The sequence below is a fragment of the Ochotona princeps genome, chromosome 23 (genome assembly GCF_030435755.1).
Source record: "Ochotona princeps isolate mOchPri1 chromosome 23, mOchPri1.hap1, whole genome shotgun sequence".
Lineage (NCBI taxonomy): Eukaryota > Metazoa > Chordata > Mammalia > Lagomorpha > Ochotonidae > Ochotona > Ochotona princeps.
The window spans coordinates 1,073,081-1,092,774 of record NC_080854.1 but is presented as its reverse complement, the minus strand read 5'-3'; the positions used below and the strand labels follow the sequence as shown (position 1 = coordinate 1,092,774).

At 43.7% G+C, this 19,694-nt stretch overlaps 1 protein-coding gene across 1 annotated transcript in view; it reads left to right on the top strand.

The window, feature by feature from the left end:
- Positions 1-520: 520 nt before the first annotated feature.
- Positions 521-19,694, top strand: part of LOC131483072 (uveal autoantigen with coiled-coil domains and ankyrin repeats-like) — a 36,952-nt gene continuing 17,778 nt past the window's right edge. The window contains 7 exon segments of the mRNA XM_058679985.1: positions 521-657; positions 3,408-3,462; positions 3,563-3,669; positions 7,833-8,014; positions 10,045-10,082; positions 13,073-13,141; positions 15,140-15,247. Coding sequence (XP_058535968.1) covers positions 521-657; positions 3,408-3,462; positions 3,563-3,669; positions 7,833-8,014; positions 10,045-10,082; positions 13,073-13,141; positions 15,140-15,247 — 696 coding nt within the window.

Genomic DNA, 19,694 nt, shown 5'->3' with positions numbered 1-19,694 from the left:
AATTAGAGGTGTTCAATCTGTGCCACACTTAGGGAAAGTAGAAAAGTGGTATTTGTATTTCCTGTGAACTTTTTTTTTAGTTTTAAAAAGTACATTGGTAGTGTTTTTATGTTCAACTTCTAAAAGGAATCTAATGCCACACTGAACTTTTTAAAGGATATTTACCCAATAAGTATGATTTCAATCCCTCAGATCTCCTCAGGCACCTGGAATCCTGGGATGGCGGGGGGTTCCAAGAACCGGGTTTCCATTTGCTTGTTTGTCCTTCAGTTTTGATGTGCCGGGGGGACTGTAACCTGGCTGAGGCTGCCTGCATTCTTCTTACTTTCTATACTTCTTCTATTTGAATTTGGCTTTCTTTCTTTCTTTTTTTTTTTGTTTTTGGAGGTCATGTTGTCCAAGCCTAACGTTAGGATAGGCATGGCCTAAGCGTCCACTTTCCCCACTGTTGTGCCAACTTGGTCGTCAGTGAACTCGGCTGCTCCAGTCACAGCGCTTGTTTCTGTCACGCCACCCAATGATGGTGTTAGTTACTGCCCTGCTGCAGTTTGGTGCCGTCTTTACGCTAAACCACAATGTCTGCTTTACTCTTCCTGGGATCTTTATCTTTGATTGTGATAGCTTGGACAACTTGGCTGTACTCGAAGAGTATCTGCTGTAAGTCATTGCTGAGACACGCACTGTGCTCTCAACTTGGGCCAGATCCCAACTCCTTCCTTCAGATGGGGTGGCTGTCTGTGAGCCCTTCACCTGCCTGGCTCAACCCTGGTTCCTCCAGCTGCCTCACTGCTGCCTGAGTATGGCTAGCCCTGGCAATAGCCTGCCTGATGTGATTTGATCACAAAGTTTTGCAAAATGACTCCGTTAGTATCATTAAAGTCAGAAACTGCCATCTCAGCTCTTGTGGGGATTATGAATCATATGAGTCATATTTTAAAAATTCACAGGAATGGGCCCAGTGTGGTACCCTAGTGGCTAAAGTCCTCGCCTTGAACGCGCCAGGATCCCATATGGGAGCCAGGTCTTTTGTTTGTTTCTTTTTTTCAGCAATAGTATGTGCATTTTAATTTTATTTATTTATTTATTTGTTTATTTATTGTTTTTAAATAATCTTACTTAGTTGATTAGGGTGCAAAGGGTCAGGGGCTACAGGAAAGTGGTTAATACCATTATTTCCACACTAATATCATCACTTTTTTTCCCTGTATCTGGGGTCAGGGAAGAAACAAAGGGAAAAGCCACACCTAGCCTGCCACCCATCCCAGGTCCCCAATGGGAGGCACACTCCGAGGGTCCTGCTCAAGCAGTTTCTGTAGCTCAGCAGTTCTGGGTTGCTGCCAATCTCACTGTTCCAATCACGATGACATCTATTCAGAGTCCACTGGCTGACATAGTCTCTTCATGATTGGGATTCTGAGATCAGCAGTTCAGTTGGAGGGATCTCCAAAGAAATTTCATCTGAGGTGATTCCAGACTCTTATGTGTGAATTTGCCAGTACAGGGTCCAGCACAGTCTATCACCCCAATCAGCTTATGCACATGGTGGTCATTGCAATTGCTGCATCAATTCTGTTTCCAGACCTGTCTTTCATGTGAACTGATGGGTGTTGTAGTTCCAGCCTGATCCTGCCCACTTCATACGGGCCCTCATGCAAACCAGTGGGAGCTGCAGCCTATTTGGGGCAACTCCCCATAACCCCCACCAGGCCTGACCCTATTCTGGTTCCCATGTTTGTCACTCTGTACCACAGACTTGTTCAGTCTGTTTCACATCCCACTTAGCTCTCCTACATATCAATGGGCATTGAATCCTAGCTCAAACCAACCAACCCTACTATCTGCCCACACACATGCTGGCAGGTGCCTTTCTGTCTAGCCACCCCGTCCCTGCCTGGTTTTCGTGCTCTCCAGTGGAAGTGGTAACCCAAGAGGGAGCTGCCCACTATCTCCTTACTAGGCCACTCCCACTTCTGGATTATGCCCTCTCCAAGTGGTTCTGGAGTTTAACTTGAGAGATTAAGGCCCCAGTGCCAGCCTCTGTCAGCTGATGCTGCGGCCAAGTCCAGCCAACCTTCACCCACTCTAATTGTGGATTGCACCAGTCAGAACAGTCAGCCCAACCTGGCCCTTCCCTGATTTGGTTCACATGAGGCCCACAGGTGTTGTAGCCCTGCTTGATCTGGTCTGCCCCCATCCCAACTCACGCTTTCTGGTGGGAGTGATTGTCCAGAAAGGGAGCCCACATTCCTCCTGCTGGCTCCACCCCCTCCCTCCCTGGTTCTCACGTGTGCTGTTTGGGTGCTGCGTTCACATCTGGTACGGCTCACCTCACCTTGGCATTCCTTAATGTGCACTGATTTGGTTCGCAACCTAACCTGGCCTGACCCACACTCTATTCTGGTGCTTGGGATTCACCAGAGGGTGATATGAATGGGTTCAGCCTGGTCTGACCTCCTACCTATGCCGTATGTATGCCGGCAGGTATCTTTTCTCTGGCCTGGTCTGGGTTGCTCTCTATCATCATTCTTGCGCTCACCTGTAGGGACTATGTCCTGACAGAGGAGTTTCCCAAGCTCCTCCATCAGAATCTCTCCCTGTGTCAGATCTTGTGCGTACTGGTAGGTCCATGGGCCAGCCCTCACTGCTGGCCTTCAGTCCATTCCACTTCTTACTGTTGGATGTTTCAGTCCAGCCAAGGCTAAAGTCCACACCTTGAACATGCCCAGATCCCATATGGGAGCTGGTTCTAATCCCGGTGGCTCCACTTCTCATCCAGCTGCTTGCTTGTAGCCTAGGAAAACAGTCAAGGATGGTCTAAGGACTTGGGACCCTGCATCCTTGTGGGAGACCTGTAAGAAGCCCCTGGCTTCGGATCGACTTAGCACTGTCCATTGCAGCCACTTGGGGAGTATGATCAGCGATGGAAGATCTCCTTTTCTGTCTCCCCTCTTTGTATATCTGACTTTCCAATAAAAATAAGAAAAATAAACCTGTAAAAAATTTCACTGTGAATCATTCACATGATTATACTGTGAATAATCATGTGAATGATTCTTCTAAAATCTGCAAAGATTTTAACTGCAAAGATCAAGACAGTAGTAGTCATAGTTAGAAATTTGTTGTAATAAGAAATTTTTATTTATATTATTCATGTTCTCTCTTACAATGGCAGTGTCTTCTTGTCTTCCGCACCATTTTCTTTGTCCCAATAAATTATAAAAATTCATAAACTGATTGAATATATTTTAAGATGGAAAGTTGATGTTATGAACAAATGCTGAACTGGTTGTGAAGGAGGTGGCTCGGCGTGTTAGAAATGGAATAGTTCATACCTTCTGTTGACCTAGTAAAGCACCCTGTGTTGTACCAACACATCAATCATTAGTCATTTTTGTTGTTTCTCAAAGCTATGGCCGACAGCTGCTTGGTGACCACGGGGCCTCTGTGAATGCCAAAGACATAGTGAGTCAAATTAAATTTATCCTGATTTCTTTGCATGCATTGTAAAACTATTTTGTTGCATTTGTTGCCTTGATGATGTTTTATTTCTCTTGTTCCTTAGGATGGGCGGACCCCGCTTGTCCTGGCTACTCAAATGTGTGGACCAGCTATATGTCAACTGCTAATCGATAGAGGAGCAAATGTTAACTCCAGAGACAAACAGAACAGGTGACTGCTTCCTTCCTGTCTGCTGCTGTGCCCTTCCTCCCCAGTCTTGGTTCTCCTTCCTGAATTTACTCCCCTTACCAATTAGGATCCATTTCTCATATTTTTCCATCTGTTAGAAAGCAGGGAGAGGAAAATAGGGGATGATGAGAGCAAATGCTGAATGAAAGCTGGTAATTAGTTTGTTTGACCATTTTGTCATCCAAATTTAAGAGGAATTGCATCAGTTATTTTTAAATTAGATTTATTTGTTTACTTAAAAGGCAAAGCTACTGAGTGATGAAGAGACAGAGGGATTTTTCTGTCCACTGCTTCACTTGCCAAATGGCTGCAATGCCAGAGCTGTTCTAGGCTGAAGGCAGGAGCTCCATCCGGGTCTCCAGCATGGGTGCACAGGCCGTCCTCTGCTCTTTTCCCAGACACGTTAGTAGGGAGCTGGATCACAAGGAGAGTAACAGTGGCTTGAACCAGTGCCCATGTGGGACTGGCATTGCGTGTTGTGTCTTAACCCTAGGGGCACAAAACTGGCTCCTATTTTAAGTTTTAAAGAAAATAGTTAATGAAATGAATATAAATAAGATTTAAAAATCATATCCAGGAGCTGAAACGGTGGCGCAGTGAGTGAAGCTGCTGCCTGCAGTGCTAGCATGTCATGTGGATGCCAGTTCCAGTCCCGACTATTCTTGGTTCTTCCAATCTTCCTGCTAACACACCTGGGAAAGCAGCAGAAGATGGCCTAAGTACCGGGACATCTGCCTCCCCTGTGGAACTCCTGGATGAAGCTCCTGGCTCCTGGCTCCTGGCTTCAGCCTGGCGCAGCCTTGCACTTGTGGCCGTTTGGGGAGTGGACCAAAAAATGAAAGATACCTGTTCCTGTTTCTCCTTCTCCCTCTGCCATCTGCCTGATAGATACATAGATAGATAGATAGATAGATAGATAGATAGATAGATAGATAAGCAATAAGACACTATTTTAAATCACATTTGTTTTCTGCTACTTCATTTGTGCATCTTTGAGATGAAAGTGATTTCTGGGTGTTTTGGAACCTCACTTGTCCATGTGATTCACTCTTTCTTTGTTTTTTGATTTTTTTTTTTTTTTTTTTTTACTGGAAAGACAGATTTACAGAGAGGAGACAAAGAGAAAGATCTGCTGTCTGCTGGTTCACTCCCCACGGCAGCTGGAGCTGAGCCGATCCAAAGCCAGGGGCCAGGTCTCCCATACCGATACAGGTTCCCAAGGCTTTGGGCCGTCCTCGACTGCTTTCCCAGGCCACAAGCAGGGAACTGGATGGGAAGTGGAGCTGCCGGGATTAGAACCAGCGCCCATATGGGATTCTGGTGAATGCAAGGCAAGGATTTAGCCCCTGAGCCATTGCACTGGGCCCTGTGTGACATATTCTTCAAGTGTTTCATTTCCTTATACTGCCCGGACTCAGTGCTGCCTCCTCTGAAACAAAGCCCATTCTATGTCCTGCATTCCCTCAATGTATTCTCACTCCTGAATCCAATGTTATTTCAGTCGATAGACTCTGGTGATTTGTATCTGCTTTCCTCTTGTTTTTCTTCAGAGCTAGTTTATCATGCTGTTTACTCCAGTATAGTTCTGATGTTTATGATCACATTTCTGACATCAAATATCTTAAGTTATTCCCCCACATTTAGATGAAGTATTGTGGAGGTTAAAATTGAAATTTCTGCGATTTTGTAGAAGATAACAGTAAAACTGATGCTTTCTTTCCTGAGAATGTGTCTTGTTTGTAGTTTGTTGGAAGTGGATAAGTAAACTTTAGATGTCAGATTATATAGTTCTCAGTATTTTTATTGCCTGGTCATCTCAAAAAAGGGAATTCTTGAACATCTCAAATATTGATGTGATTTTTTATCTTTATTTTTTTATAACTTTTATTTTTTATAATGATTACATGGTGGATCAGGGTGGGAAAGATTGAGTTTTAGGGAAAATGGGTGTACTCATTGCTTCCAAATTTGCTATTTCGGGCCCGGTGCCATGGCCTAGCAGCTAAAGTCCTTGCCTTGATGCCCCGGGATCCCATATGGGTGCCGGTTCTAATCCCGGCAGCTCCACTTCCCATCCAGCTCCCTGCTTGTGGCCTGGGAAAGCAGTCGAGGACGGCCCAAAGCCTTGGGACCCTACACCCATGTGGGAGACCCGGAAGAAGTTCCTGGTTCCCGGCTTCGGATCAACGCAGCACTGGGCGTTGCACTCACTAGAGGAGTGAATCATCGGACGGAGGATCTTCCTCTCTGTCTCTCCTCTGTGTATATCTGACTTTGTAATAAAAAAATAAATAAATCTTAAAAAAAATTTGCTATTTCTTCTTGTTCCTGGGGCAAGTGGGGAAACACAGGGGGAAACCACTCATGCCTTTCCACACGTCCTAGTACCCAGGGATGAGGAGCTGCCACCTCATGTCAACCCAGAGTCTCAGTGTGTACATATTCTGAGGGCTCTGTCCAAGTGGTTTGGATAATTTTGAAATGCTGCCGACACCACCGATCGAGGATAATGTCACTCTCCCAGTGTTCATTGGCTCCATTCACCAAGATTTTTTTTTGCATTTTTTTAAAGATTTATTTATTTTTATTGGAAAGTCAGATATACAGAGAGGAGGAGAAACAGAGAGGAAGATCTTCCATCCAATGATTCACTCCCCAAGTGATATGCAACGGCCGGTGCATGCTGATCCGAAGCCAAGAGCCAAGGACTTCTTCCAGGTCTCCCATGCGGGTGCAAAGTCCCAAGGCTTTTTGGGCCGTCCTCGACTGCTTTCCCAGGCCACAAAGAGGGAGCTGGATGGGAAGTGGAGCTACCGGGACTAGAACCAGCGCCTATATGGGATCCCAGCGCGTTGAAGGCGAGGACTTTAGCAGCTAGGCCACGCCACCGGGCCCTCACCAAGATTTTTTGCTGTCATCGTTTGGGGTTGTCATCCAGTTGGTTCTGTTCTTCTGCTACAGCACCAAATGAGTTGCCATATTCTCCTTTCACAACAGGGCCTGTGTCTACTGCTAATGTCATTACGAAATGTGTTTTTGTATTATTTTTTTGTTCGGAGATTAATATGGTTTGATCCAAGTATGATTAAGAAACCTTACTTTCAAAATCCCAGAGAGGGATGATTTGATTGAGTCACACAGATAGTTCCTTTTTTCCCCCTAGAGATCTGTTTTATTTATCTGAAAGGCAGAGTTACAGAGAGAGAGGAAGAGACACAGAGACCATCGATGCATTGGCTTACTCTCCAAATGACTATGGCAGTCCGAGCTGGGGTCTGCCTGAGCCAGGAGCCTGGGGACTCCTTCTGGGTTTCTCACATGCGTGGCAGTGGCCATCCTCAGCTGCTTTCTTAAGCTTATTAGCAGGGAACTCACTTAGACGTGGGTGGCTGGAAGTGGAGCTTGTGCTCTTGTGGGGTGCTGGCATTGCAGCTGGTGGATTGTCGCTCTGCACCGTAACACCAGCCCCTCTGTTCAAGGCAATTTCGTTCCTGTTGCTTCGAAATCCACCCCCAAAAGCTGTCAGATAGGGCAGGATGTGTTGCGTAGACTAGATATCTTAATTTTTGACACTGTTTCTTTAGGGTTCTTTTTTTTTTTTAAGTGAAAGATACTTTATCAAACGTGAGAAATTATTATCACAGTTAAGCAGATTAGTTTTAAGCTTGTACTCAAGGGACAAGAACAATATCAGGAGATTTTCTGTTGTAGAAAAAGCAAAGATCATAGTTTTAAGGATAGAGTAACTTTTTTATTGGTAATAAAATTGGGGTCAAATATTCACATGGATCTTAGACTTTGAGAAACCTAAATGCATCTCACTTGTATCCACATAGCTGTTTGTTCCATCAACTGTTGACTAAAATAGAGATCATGGATTATAATTGTGAAACTAGGACATTTTGATGCAATACAGAACTTACATGGGTAGGGTTCTTTGTCTTTAACATTTGTTTCACTTATGTTTTCATACATGTGATGAAGTTAGAATACAAGATAAAAATATGAAGTAAAATCTTCAACAAATATAACTTCCTAGAGTGGTATTGCTATTTAAGAATGAAGCCTTTGGTAAAAAAAAAAATTCTGAATTGTTTTCTTTTTTTTTTTTCATGATTTTGTGTTATTTTGTTTTCACTTTTAAGAACTGCTCTCATGCTAGGCTGTGAGTATGGTTGCAAAGATGCAGTGGACGTCTTGATTAAGAATGGAGCTGACATCAGCTTGCTGGATGCCCTGGGCCATGACAGTGCATACTATGCAAGAATTGGTGACAATCTGGACATTCTGACCTTATTGAAGACGGCATCAGAAAATACCCACAAAGGTACCAGCAGTGTCATGTGACAACAGTCCAGGGTAATAAAGACAGGTTTCTGAAGACTTAGATAGCAGAACTGGAGTCTGGGGAGCAAGGCATTCCTTCCCGATAAGCAGGATTAGCTGATCTGCCTTAGTGCTGTGGACTTGGCTCTGCTGTAGTCTGCAGGATTCCCAACAGTGTGCTGCATGGTAGGGTCCATCAGAAACTGCATGGAGAAGGAGAATTAAAAGATAATTGTAGTGTACATGATTTTTGAAATATGTTCATAACTTTTCCACAATATGCACATCTGGGAACTTTTTGAAGAGCCCTAGTTTATCTAGTGAGCCCTGACACTGCAGAGTGATTTAAACACTGAGGAGGATGAATCAATGGAAGGCTTTTTTTTTTTTTTTTTTTTTTTTTGGTAAAACTTTTGTTTGATAAGGAGTAGGGAAACTCGTAACTTATCAAACTTTAAAAAGCCTTATTGAGGTAGGCGTTGTGGTGTAGCATGTCACTGAGTTCTTGCTTGGTTCACTTGTGTTCCATGTCAGAATGCCATGGATCCGGCACAGCCTCCACTTGAGACCCAAATTCCTGGTGATACATCAGAGGTGCAACAGATGGTGGCTGGTTCCTGCCAGCCTTGTGGGAGACCAAAATTCAGTTCCAGGCTTCTGGTTTCCTCCTGGTCCAGCTCCAGCCATTGTGGGCTTTGGGGAATGAACCAGGAGATGGGATCTCTGTCTCTTTCTGTACCTCTCTGTCCCTCTCCTCCGCCATTTGTTCCTCTTTCTTTCTATGCATTTGAAATAAATACTTCCCACTTACATTTATCAAACACTCATAGCAAATGTTATTCTGTTTCTTAAAAACAAGTTATAGGGCCTGGTGTGGTAGCCTAGTATTTAAAGTCATAACCTTGCATGTGCCCCGGGATCCCATATGGGCACCGGTTCTGATCCCAGCAGCTCCGCTTCCCATCCAGCTCCCTGCTTGTGGCCTGGGAAAGCAGTCGAGGACGGCCCAAAAAGTCTTGGGACCCTGCACCCGCGTGAAAGACCCGGAAGAAGTCCCAGGCTCCTGGCTTCGGATCAGCTCAGCTCCAGCCATTATGGCCACTTGGGGAGTGAATTAAAGGACAGAAGATCTCCTTCTCTGTTTTTCCTCCTCTCTGTATATCTGACTTTTCAATAAAAATTAAATAACTTTTTTTAAAGCAAGTTGGAAAATTAAGTAGAGTGAGTAAGTTTAAATCATTATTCCTGCCACTAAGAGCTCCTGTGAACATTGTGAAGATTATCCATTCATTTTTCCATATATAATATTTATTTATTTATAAAGATTTATTTATTTTTATTACAAAGTCAGATACACAGAGAGGAGGAGAGACAGAGAGGAAGATCTTCCGTCCGATGATTCACTTCTCAAGTGACTGCAACAGCCGGTGCTGCAAGGATTCGAAGCCGGGAACCTGGAACTTCCTTCAGGTCTCCCACACGGGCACAGGATCCCAAAGCTTTGGGCCAACCTCGACTGCTTTCCCAGGCCACAAGCAGGGAGCTGGATGGGAAGTGGAGCTGCCGGGATTAGAACCAGCGCCCATATGGGATCCTTGAATTTATCTTAATTTTTGTTTTGAAGAGGCAGGAAAAGAGGCACACAAGAGACAGGAGAGAGAGAGAGAGAACAAATTCCCATTCACTGTTTCAGTTCCTGAATGCCCACAATGATTGTTCCATTGAGAGTTACAATCCAAGAATGCCATGTTAGAAAATCCCCAGTTATTTGAGACATCACTCCTGACTCTTGAGGGTTAAGTTAGTTTTTTAGTTAGATTGCGGGGCCAGAACCAGACATGAAACCTAGCTACTCTAATATGGAGGCAGTTGTCCAGCCTGTTAGGTTAAGAATAAGCTCCTTGAGATGTATTTCATATTAACTCAGTTGTGTACTTTAGGGGATGGGCAACTCAGAGTTAACTACTTTCTCATCATTTTTTCTGTTTTTTTTTTTTTTTTTTTTTTTTTTTTTTTCTTTTAAATCTTCAGGGAGAGAACATTGGAAGAAGGGACCACCTGTACAACAGGTAGATCTTAATTAAAAAATTATATGTGAGGTTTAAAGATTTATTTATTTTATTACAAAGCCAAATATACAGAGAGGAGGAGAGACAGAGAGGAAGGTCTTCCGTCCGATGATTCACTCCCCAAGTGACCGCAACGACCAGTGCTGCGCCGATCTGAAGCCAGGAATCAGGGACTTCTTCCGGGTCTCCCACATGGGTGCAGGGTCCCAAAGCATTGGGCTGTCCTTGACTGCTTTCCCAGGCCACAAGCAGGGAGCTGGATGGGAAGTGGAGCTGCCGGGATTAGAACCGGCGCCCATATGGGATCCCGGGGCGTCAAGGCGAGGACCTTAGCTGCTAGGCCACGCCGCCGGGCCCTATATGTGAGGTTTAATAATCGTCCCTAGGGGTGGCCAGCTAATGCTTATTTATAACTGTATTGAGTGCCAATACTCCAGTTATACCCTATGGAACCCTGGATATTACGATCATGAGATCCTATCAATTGAGACAATGATCTTAACTATAATGCAGTCTCCTAACTGGAGGCTTGAGTATCCAGCCCTTTCAAGTAGGAGATAGCACACCTCATTGAGATACTGAAATGATGAGTTGTAACGTGGATGATCATAGACACTTCCCCTTACAGTCTCTTATTAATTAACTGGAATGTTTACTTTTGTGGGAGAATGTTTCCAATGCAGTAAGAAATTAAGGAAATACAAGTCAAACCTGATTATACATCACCTTTTTTTTTTAATTTTAGCCTTTTTTCCCCCTGTTTTTATTTGGAGACCTTAAGAATTTAATACATACAATAATTCACAGCCTGTACTAACTTTATTAACAAATCACTGGATAACTCTGGTTTTGTGTGTCAGTTTGAATAACTGTCTGTGCTTTTCACTGTTCACTCTCAGTTAAAGTATGAGGGTTGGCTTTCAGCACTCCGGCTCCAATGCCAGTGCAGGTAGCATTCCTCCACTGCTGGCTGTTTCCTTCCAGGCTGTCAGCTTCTCTCTAGTGAGAGGAACCTGGGCACTTGCAAACCCCGAAGGAGAGTAAGCAGGTACCTTCTGATCATCATACTACATCTGATCACCTGTCACCTGATTCAAAAATTTCGTCAAAACTTGTTTTCCTTTTCAGTTGATAACAGTGAATGCATTCACACATGGGTCATGTCTGTTGATATTTTTTGTGTTCCATCCGGGACAGTTGTCCCACCTGGTCATTTTTCACATAGAATGGAGTGGAGTGAAGGCAGATGTGTGCTGTGATGTGTATGCCAGCCATTTCCCTTGAATTGCATAGAATCTGAGTGTTAACATGGGAACGATACTCTGCTCAGCGCTTTAGCATTTATCCAATAGCACAAGGAGTTAACGTTTTTCTGTGAGCTCCTGTGTTTCCAATATTTGTTGAATAAACATAGTGACTATCTGCTATAAATTGGATTTTTTCTTCATGGTGCTAAAAGATATGTAATCTCTGTTTTCAAGAAGCCTACTGTGTAATTTTTTTTAATTGCATTTCATTTTATGACATCATTTCATAGGCTCTGAGGTTCACCCAATCCCTCCCCATGCCCTTCCCACATGGTGGATTACTCTACCTTATTGCAATATTACAGTTCGAATCCAGTATTGTTTCTTTCATTGCAACCATGTACCATGCATAGAGTCCAGCATCTTATTGTCCAGATCAATTCAACAGTTTCTTGGCGAGACTGTCTCTGGTCTGAAGGCAGAGCTGGCAGAATATCATTCCGACCAATTAAAAGCCACAGCATAACATCAACAACAGTTTCCAACACTATGGGTTTAATTGACATGGTATTGAGAGACTGATATGTTAGAAAATGCAGGTTCTTAACCACATCCTGTGACTACTTCATTAACATTTCAACTTTAGTTTATATGCAACTGGCTTCTAGCCACCTTAAAATGGTTATAGGATACTATTCAGCTGTCTCGTGTCTGTTTTCATTTTTGTATTTAGCAGTTTATTGTGTTGAAGCAAAATTTTTACTGAACTTGGCAAGTTTAAAAGACCAGTTTGGTTGGTCATTCAGTAAATATTGAACATCTACAGCATTCTAACTGCTCCTTCTGAGTGCCAGATGTTGTAGTGGGAAATATCCCTGCCCTCGCAGAGCTCCCAGTAGATGAGAGAGAGGTCTGTATATCTGAAGACAAAATAGAATTAAGTGATGAGGCGGGCTAAAGACGGGGGTGCTCTGTGGGAGCAGACTCATACACTGAGGGAAGGTGGACGTGTGTTTAGCATCTCTGTGAGTCATCAAGGAGGACAGTGTGGCAGAAGTGTGTGCCTGGGGACAGAGAAGAAGCAAGGGCTATGGATATCTGTTCACCAGTGCCTAGAGGTAACAGGCACTATGATGTGTACCAATAACCATATAACTAACCATATAACCAAAAACCAATAACCATAGCAGGGACAGGGGCTGGGCCTCCAGCCAGCTGTGCATGGTTCCATGGAACCAGATCTGCAGGAGAGTTTATTTGTGGCTTGCACATCAGGAGGCAGATGGGAAAGGATGGGTTGATGTGGTCTGGGCTGGGTTGGCTGGAACATGAGGCAGTTGGTAAGCACTCTGAAGGGAAAGCTTGAGTGTATGAGTTAGGCTAGAAGACATCAGAGCCCACTGGAAAAGCAGAGTGACTACAGATGTTGTTGGGCACAATTATAGATAGAGAATACATTTTTAAAATTGGCCCGTCCTGATTGTAGCTCCTTTTTCATCAAAATGCCTTAATATAACGTGATAAAGTCAGAAAAAAATAATAAGAAGAAGGTTTCAATAAAATCAAGAAGTAGTACCGACTGCATACAAAATCGTCTTGGACCTAGGTTCCGTTTTGAGTTTGTAAGTGGAAATACTGCCACCTTGTGTTGTACACAGCTATTTTTAATATTGGATACGTTAAACTGCTGAGTGTATTGTTGCTGAGAAAACAGACTTACCTGCCAACTTACATTTCCCAAAGCGCAATTTGACACTTTTGCAAGGTGGAGTAAATGCAACATCAAATCAAAGGCAGCATTGAAACATTTAGGTAAAATGGAAAAAGGAACTTGAGAGTTCTTCCCCCTAGGCATGAATTCTGGTGGTATTGGTGGGATGGGGAGAAGTCAGGGAACAAGAAATGGAGAAAGGGTGACATGTGTTGGGGAAAGTAAGGTGTCTTATGATTTGTGAATCCTAGTGTTTTTTTAGCTTAGTCCCTTCTGAAGGAATTGAATTTTGTTACCAATGTTTGGGCCAGCTGTAGTTAAGTTATATGGCATTAGAGAGTATTCTAGAAAGTCTTGTTAACTATGTACAAGAGAAAGCAAATAATTTTATTTAAGCCTTTGTTGATTAAATTTATCTGTTTTATGATGCAAACCATGTTTGTATTCATATTGGGAAATTAAATGAAAATTAGGTAATGAAGGTCAAAGTGATGGTCATTAATATGGATAAAATAACATCTGAACTTTTCCTTAAAATCTTCCTAAATTTGATTAGGGAAAATGATTTGGCTAAATTAGACACACTTTTTTATTTCTTATTTTGATGAACATTTTGAAAATAATTATGCCGATTATGTCAGAAGAGAATCCATCCATACTTATTTTAGTTTGTGATTGCAACACAATGAAATTACAAATGGAATGGATATTTCTGTATAATGAAAGAATTTTACTTGTGCTTTTTCAGTTATTCTGTAGTGTTGACAAGATGAACTTTAGCTTTTTTTTTTTTAAAGAATTATTCATTTTATTACAGTCAGATATACACAGAGGAGGAGAGACAGAGAGAAAGATCTTCCGTCTGATGATTCACTCCCCAAGTGAGCTGCAACGGGCAGATGCGCGCAGACCCGAAGCCAGGAACCCGGAACCTCCTCCGCGTCTCCCACGCGGGTGCAGTGTCCCAATGCATTGGGCAGTCCTCAACTGCTTTCCCAGGCCACAAGCAGGGAGCTGGATGGGAAGTGGAGCTGCCGGGATTAGAACCGGCGCCCATATGGGATCCCGGGGCGATCAAGGCGGGGACTTTAGCCGTTAGGCCACAGTGCCGGGCCTGAACTTTAGCTTTTTTAAAAAAAGTTTATTTGAAAGACAGAAGCAGGGTTTCCATTCAGTTGGTTACTTTTTTTTTTTTTTTAATTTTTATTACAAAGTCAGATATACAGAGAGGAGAGACAGAGAGGAAGATCTTCCATCCGATGATTCACTCCCCAAGCGAGCGCACCGGCTGGTGCTGTGCCGATCCGAAGCCAGGAAGCAGGAACCTCTTCCAGGTCTCCCACACAGGTGCAGGGTCCCAAAGCTATGGGACATCCTCGACTGCTTTCCCAGGCCACAAGCAGGGAGCTGGATGTGAAGTTGAGCTTCCGGGATTAGAACCGGCGCCTATATGGGATCCCGGTTCATTCAAGGTGAGGACTTTAGCTGCTGGGCCACGCCGCCGGGCCCCAATTGGTTACTTTTTATATACCTCCATGTTGAAGACTAAAGCCAGAATTGGGGACCCAGTTTGGGTCTCCCACATGGGTGGTGCTTGGTCTGCCAACCCTTCCTCCCAGGGTTTGTTTTAGCAGGGAGCTGACTTAGGTTCAAAGCTGGACATTCAGTGCAGGCACCCTGAATGCAGGACCTATGGATTCATGTGGGACATGAATGTCTTCATTGCTAGGCCCACTGCCTGTCCCTAACTGTAACCTGAAAACAGCAGCCATTTCTGATGAACAAAACATCAGCATGGGTTCATAACCTTTGGGAGAGCTAGAATGGCAAGCTTTGTTTTCAGGTACTGATTTTTTTTTAATTTATTTGGAAACATGACAGTTGATCCCAGGTGTATACTTTTACTTATCAGATATCATCAGATAGTTATTTTCATGTTACTGACTTGTGAATGTTAAGTCATTCGAGTGTCAGTGAAATTATTGTATTTTTATACTTACATTTGTTTTTTGTGTCTATAAATAATAGTTTGCTGATTTTAAGAATTTCTTTCCTAAGTGTAAAGATTACCCTACAATATGTTATCTTTATTACTTAAGGACTTGGAGATTGAAAATGAAGATTTGAAAGAAAGGTTGAGAAAAATTCAGCAAGAGCAAAGAATCCTTGTAGACAAAGTCAATGGTCTGCAGTTACAAGTGAATGAGGTAAATAATTTGTACAACAAAAGGACTTTCAGCACAGGTGAGCCTCATCCCTGAGAAGTTGCTCAGAATCCCAGAAGCTGGGTGCTGAAGGAGGTAGGAGCAGATCACAGACCTCAGGGGGGAGTCATGTCTTCCTAGTGACCAAGGCTGTTCCAGGAACCTGCATTTTAAATATAAAGTCATGGAACAAACTAGCAGATCAGGGCAGAGGAATGGACATGCCGGGAGGAGCTCCATGAGGGCTATCCTCCTAAAGGCTTCTTCTTCCTGGAGCTAGAATGGACAGGAGCTAGAAGGTGTCAGGGGACATTTGAGAAAGCAGGGTTGGGGACAGAATCTACAGTAGTGGTGTGATCTGTAAGATATTCTGTGTTGAAAGAACTGAAAAGCTAGAAAAAGTGCATCAGTTATTGCTTTCAGAAGGAAAGGAGGCAATGCGTGACAGTGTAATGATTTCACTTTTTATTTATTTATTTATTTATTTTTAATTGGAAGTCAGATTTACAGAGAGGAGGAGAGACAGAAAGATCTTCCATCTGTTGGTTCACTTCCCAAGTGGCTGCAACAGCTGGAGCTGAGCCAATCCGAAGCCAGGAGCCAGGAACCTCCTTTAGGTCTTCTACTTGGGTGCAGGGTCCAAAGACTTTGGGCCATCCTCAACTGCTTTCCCAGACCACAAGCAGGGAGCTTGAAGGGAAGTGTGGAATAGCCGGGATACGAATTGGCGCCCATATTGGTTCCTGGTGCATGCAAAACAGTAGGATTTTAGCCACTAGGCTACTATGCTGGGCCCAATTGTATAACCTTTTTTTTTTAAGATTGATTTTGTTTTTGTTGGAAAGTTAGATATACATAGAGGAAGAAAGACAGAGAGGAAGATCTTCTGTCCATTGATTCACTCCCCAAATGGCTGCAGTGGCTAGAGCTGTGCTGATCTGAAGCCAGGAGCCTGAAGCCTCTTCCAGGTCTCCAAGCAGGTTCAGGGTCCCAAGGCTTCAGGGTCCTCGATCACTTTCCCAGGTCACACACAGGTTGCTGTATGGGAACCCGATCTGCCAGGGTTAGAATCGGTGCCCGTAATGAGATCCCAGTGCATGCAAGGCGAGGACTTTAGTCACTAGGCTACCATGCCAGACCCTTGTTTCACTTTTTAAATGTACATTTCATCATGCCCATGATTTGTCATAGGTAAATGTTTTGGGTAATACTTCCTTTTCAAGAGTACAAAGTGGGGCCCGGCGGTGTGGCCTAGCAGCTAAAGTCCTCGCCTTGAAAGCCCCAGGATCCCATTTGGGCGCCGGTTCTAATCCCGGCAGCTCCACTTCCCATCCAGCTCCCTGGGAAAGCAGTCGAGGATGGCCCAAAGCTTTGGGATCCTGTGCCCGTGTGGGAGACCTGAAGGAAATTCCAGGTTCCCGGCTTCGGATTGGCGCAGCACCGGCTGTTGCAGCTCACTTGGGGAGTGAATCATCAGATGGAAGATCTTCCTCTCTGTCTCTCCTCCTCTGTGTATATCTGGCTGTAATAAAATGAATAAATCTTTAAAAAAAAAAGAGTACAAAGCGTGCAATAGTGCAATTGTGACCTTATGATTCTATTTTTCTTTATTGCTTCACTCTCTGCTTGTTTTACATTTTCTTGAAGCTGAATCTATTCAAAAGCAAATTTGTGAATCTTTAAAAAAGATTTGTTTACTTTGTTTGAAGGGCAAGGTGATATCTAGAGAAGAGGAGAAACAGAAAGATGTTTCATCCACTGGTTAGTTACCCAAATGGCTCCACCAGCCAGTTCTGGACTAGGCCAGAGGCAGGAACCTGGAACTCCATCCAGCTCATCCGTGAGGGTGGCAGGGATCCAAGCATTTGGATAATATGACAAATTCATCCAATTGTGGCAAAGGAAGAAAAGGGCATAGAACATTTGCAAATCATATAGGAAGAAAATAGTTATTGATAATTTTTAAGAACGAGGAAGGTTTTGTTTTCAAACAACTGTACAGATTTGCATATACCTAGCGGATACAGGCAGGGCAAGATAGCTCATTGTGGAGCCCTGCCTCGTCAGTTTTGAAAGCAGGGTCTTTGTAGAAAGAACATGCTGACAGACAGCAGATTTTATCAGGCTTAAGGAGACAGCCACCAGTATCGTCAGAATGCAAATGAGCCTTCAACCTAGATTTTGAAGAATGAGGACAGAATAAAGACATTTTAAGACTTCCACCCTCTAAGAGGTTTCCCCTCTAGCCCCTTGGGAAAAAGAACTGCTTAAGAATACACTTCTGGCAAGACATGAAACAGCACAGGGGAAAGGTATGGGCTAATTCTTGGTCATGGGAAAGCATAGACATGGATGCAAGATGTGTGAATAAAAAGAAAAAAACCTGTTCGCTAAAAAATTAGGTACCGCTTTGGATGGGGTAATTCCTGGCTAAAATAAAAGTAAGTGGCTTAATAGAACTTGAAATCTCAGTGTGGGGCTAGCAGTGGAGAAAGTCAAGTGACATATAAAGCAGATCCTCTGAAAAGGCTTCTGAATTTGGGAGTGTTTAAAAATCTGTTTAAGAAATAATTCTTATACGCCCTGTATTCTGCCTTTTAGCCTCAATTGCTCCACTCTACTCTCCTCCTTTAAGGAAAATGAAGAAGTTTGATAGCTGAAGAGCTGTTTCTCTCTCTCTCTCTCTCTCTCTCTCTCTCTCTCTCTTTTTAAGATTTATTTATTTATTTTTTTACTACAAAGATATACAGAGAGGAGGAGAGACAGAGAGGAAGGTCTTCCATCCGATGATTCACTCCCCAAGTGACCGCAACGACCAGTGCTGCGCCGATCTGAAGCCAGGAATCAGGGACTTCTTCCGGGTCTCCCACATGGGTGCAGGGTCCCAAAGCATTGGGCTGTCCTTGACTGCTTTCCCAGGCCACAAGCAGGGAGCTGGATGGGAAGTGGAGCTGCCGGGATTAGAACCGGCGCCCAAATGGGATCCCGGGGCGTTCAAGATGAAGACTTTAGCTGTTAGGCCACGTCGCCGGGCCCTAAGCTGGCTCTCTCTTTTTTTTTTTTAATTATTTATTATTTTTACTTCATTAATTACATTGTATTATGTGACACAGTTACATAGGTACTTGGGTTCTCCCCACCCCTCCCCAAACCCTCCCACCATGGTGGATTCCTCCATCTTGTTGCATAACCACAGCTCAAGTTCAGTTGAGATTCCCCCATTGCAAGCATATACCAAACATAGAGTCCAGCATCTTATTGTCCAGTCAGGTTCAACGGCTTCTTAGGTATACCCTCTCTGGTCTGAAGACAGAGCCAGCAGAGTATCATCCCAGTCAATTGAAAGCTCCAACATACCATCAGCAAAAATTTACATCACTATGGAATTAATTGACATAGTAATGTGTAACCAACATGTTAAAAGTAAATGCGAGTTCCCAGCCACCTTCTGTGACCACCTCACCTACACTTCAATTTTAGTTTATACACAACATATAACATTCATAACATAACATGTTATACATAACATTATATCATCTTAAATTAAGGCAAACATAAGCTGTCTCTTTTTGAGTGAGGTCCCTGAGTGTAGTGAAATGAGTAGAACATTCAGGACACACAGGACTAAATAAACCACTGGTGCTGTGAGTGTTAGACCCTCCCAGTCTCTCCTTGCCTGGTTACTGAACACCCTGGGGAGCTCCTCCCCAGCCAGGCACGAGTTTGGAGGGCTTCTCAAAGGATTCTCAGAGCCTGTGAGGGAAATTCTTTAATGAATTGAGGTATTACCTTGCAGTTAAGTTCTTAAATGGAGGCAGACACTAGGATGCCAGGTAACTGAGTACCTCTGCTGGGCAAGATGGACACTCCGCACACGGGAGAAACTCGGAAGAAATGGATCATGCATTAAAAGGACTTGGTGGTGGGGGTGGGGCGTGTTTCCTAAGGATGACGCGTTGATCAGGGTCCTGTTTATGAGGCCATGTCACACACCAGTGTTCCTGGGTTCAGTACCCAACTTGAGCACCTGATCCTGGCATCCTATCAATGGTGAGCCAGGGAGGTAGCAGTGACGGCTGTAGTACTTAGGTTCCGACCTGTGTGAGAGACCTGGATGAGTTCCTGGTTACTGATTTTGGTTCCAGCCAATTATTTTGGGCACGAAGGGTGTTAACCAGGGGATGGAAGATTTCTGTCAGTTTGTTTCCACATCTCAAAAAACAAAACAGCAAAAATCAACCTAGACTTGCCTGATATTTTTTTAAGATTTATTTATTTTTATTGCAAAGTCAGATATACAGAGAGGAGGAGAGACAGAGAGAAAGATCTTCCGTCCTATGATTTACTCCCCAAGTGAGCCGCAATGGCCGGTGCTGTGCCGATCCAAATCCCGGAACCAGGAACCTCTTCCAGGTCTCCCATGCAGGTGCAGGGTCCCAAAGCTTTGGCC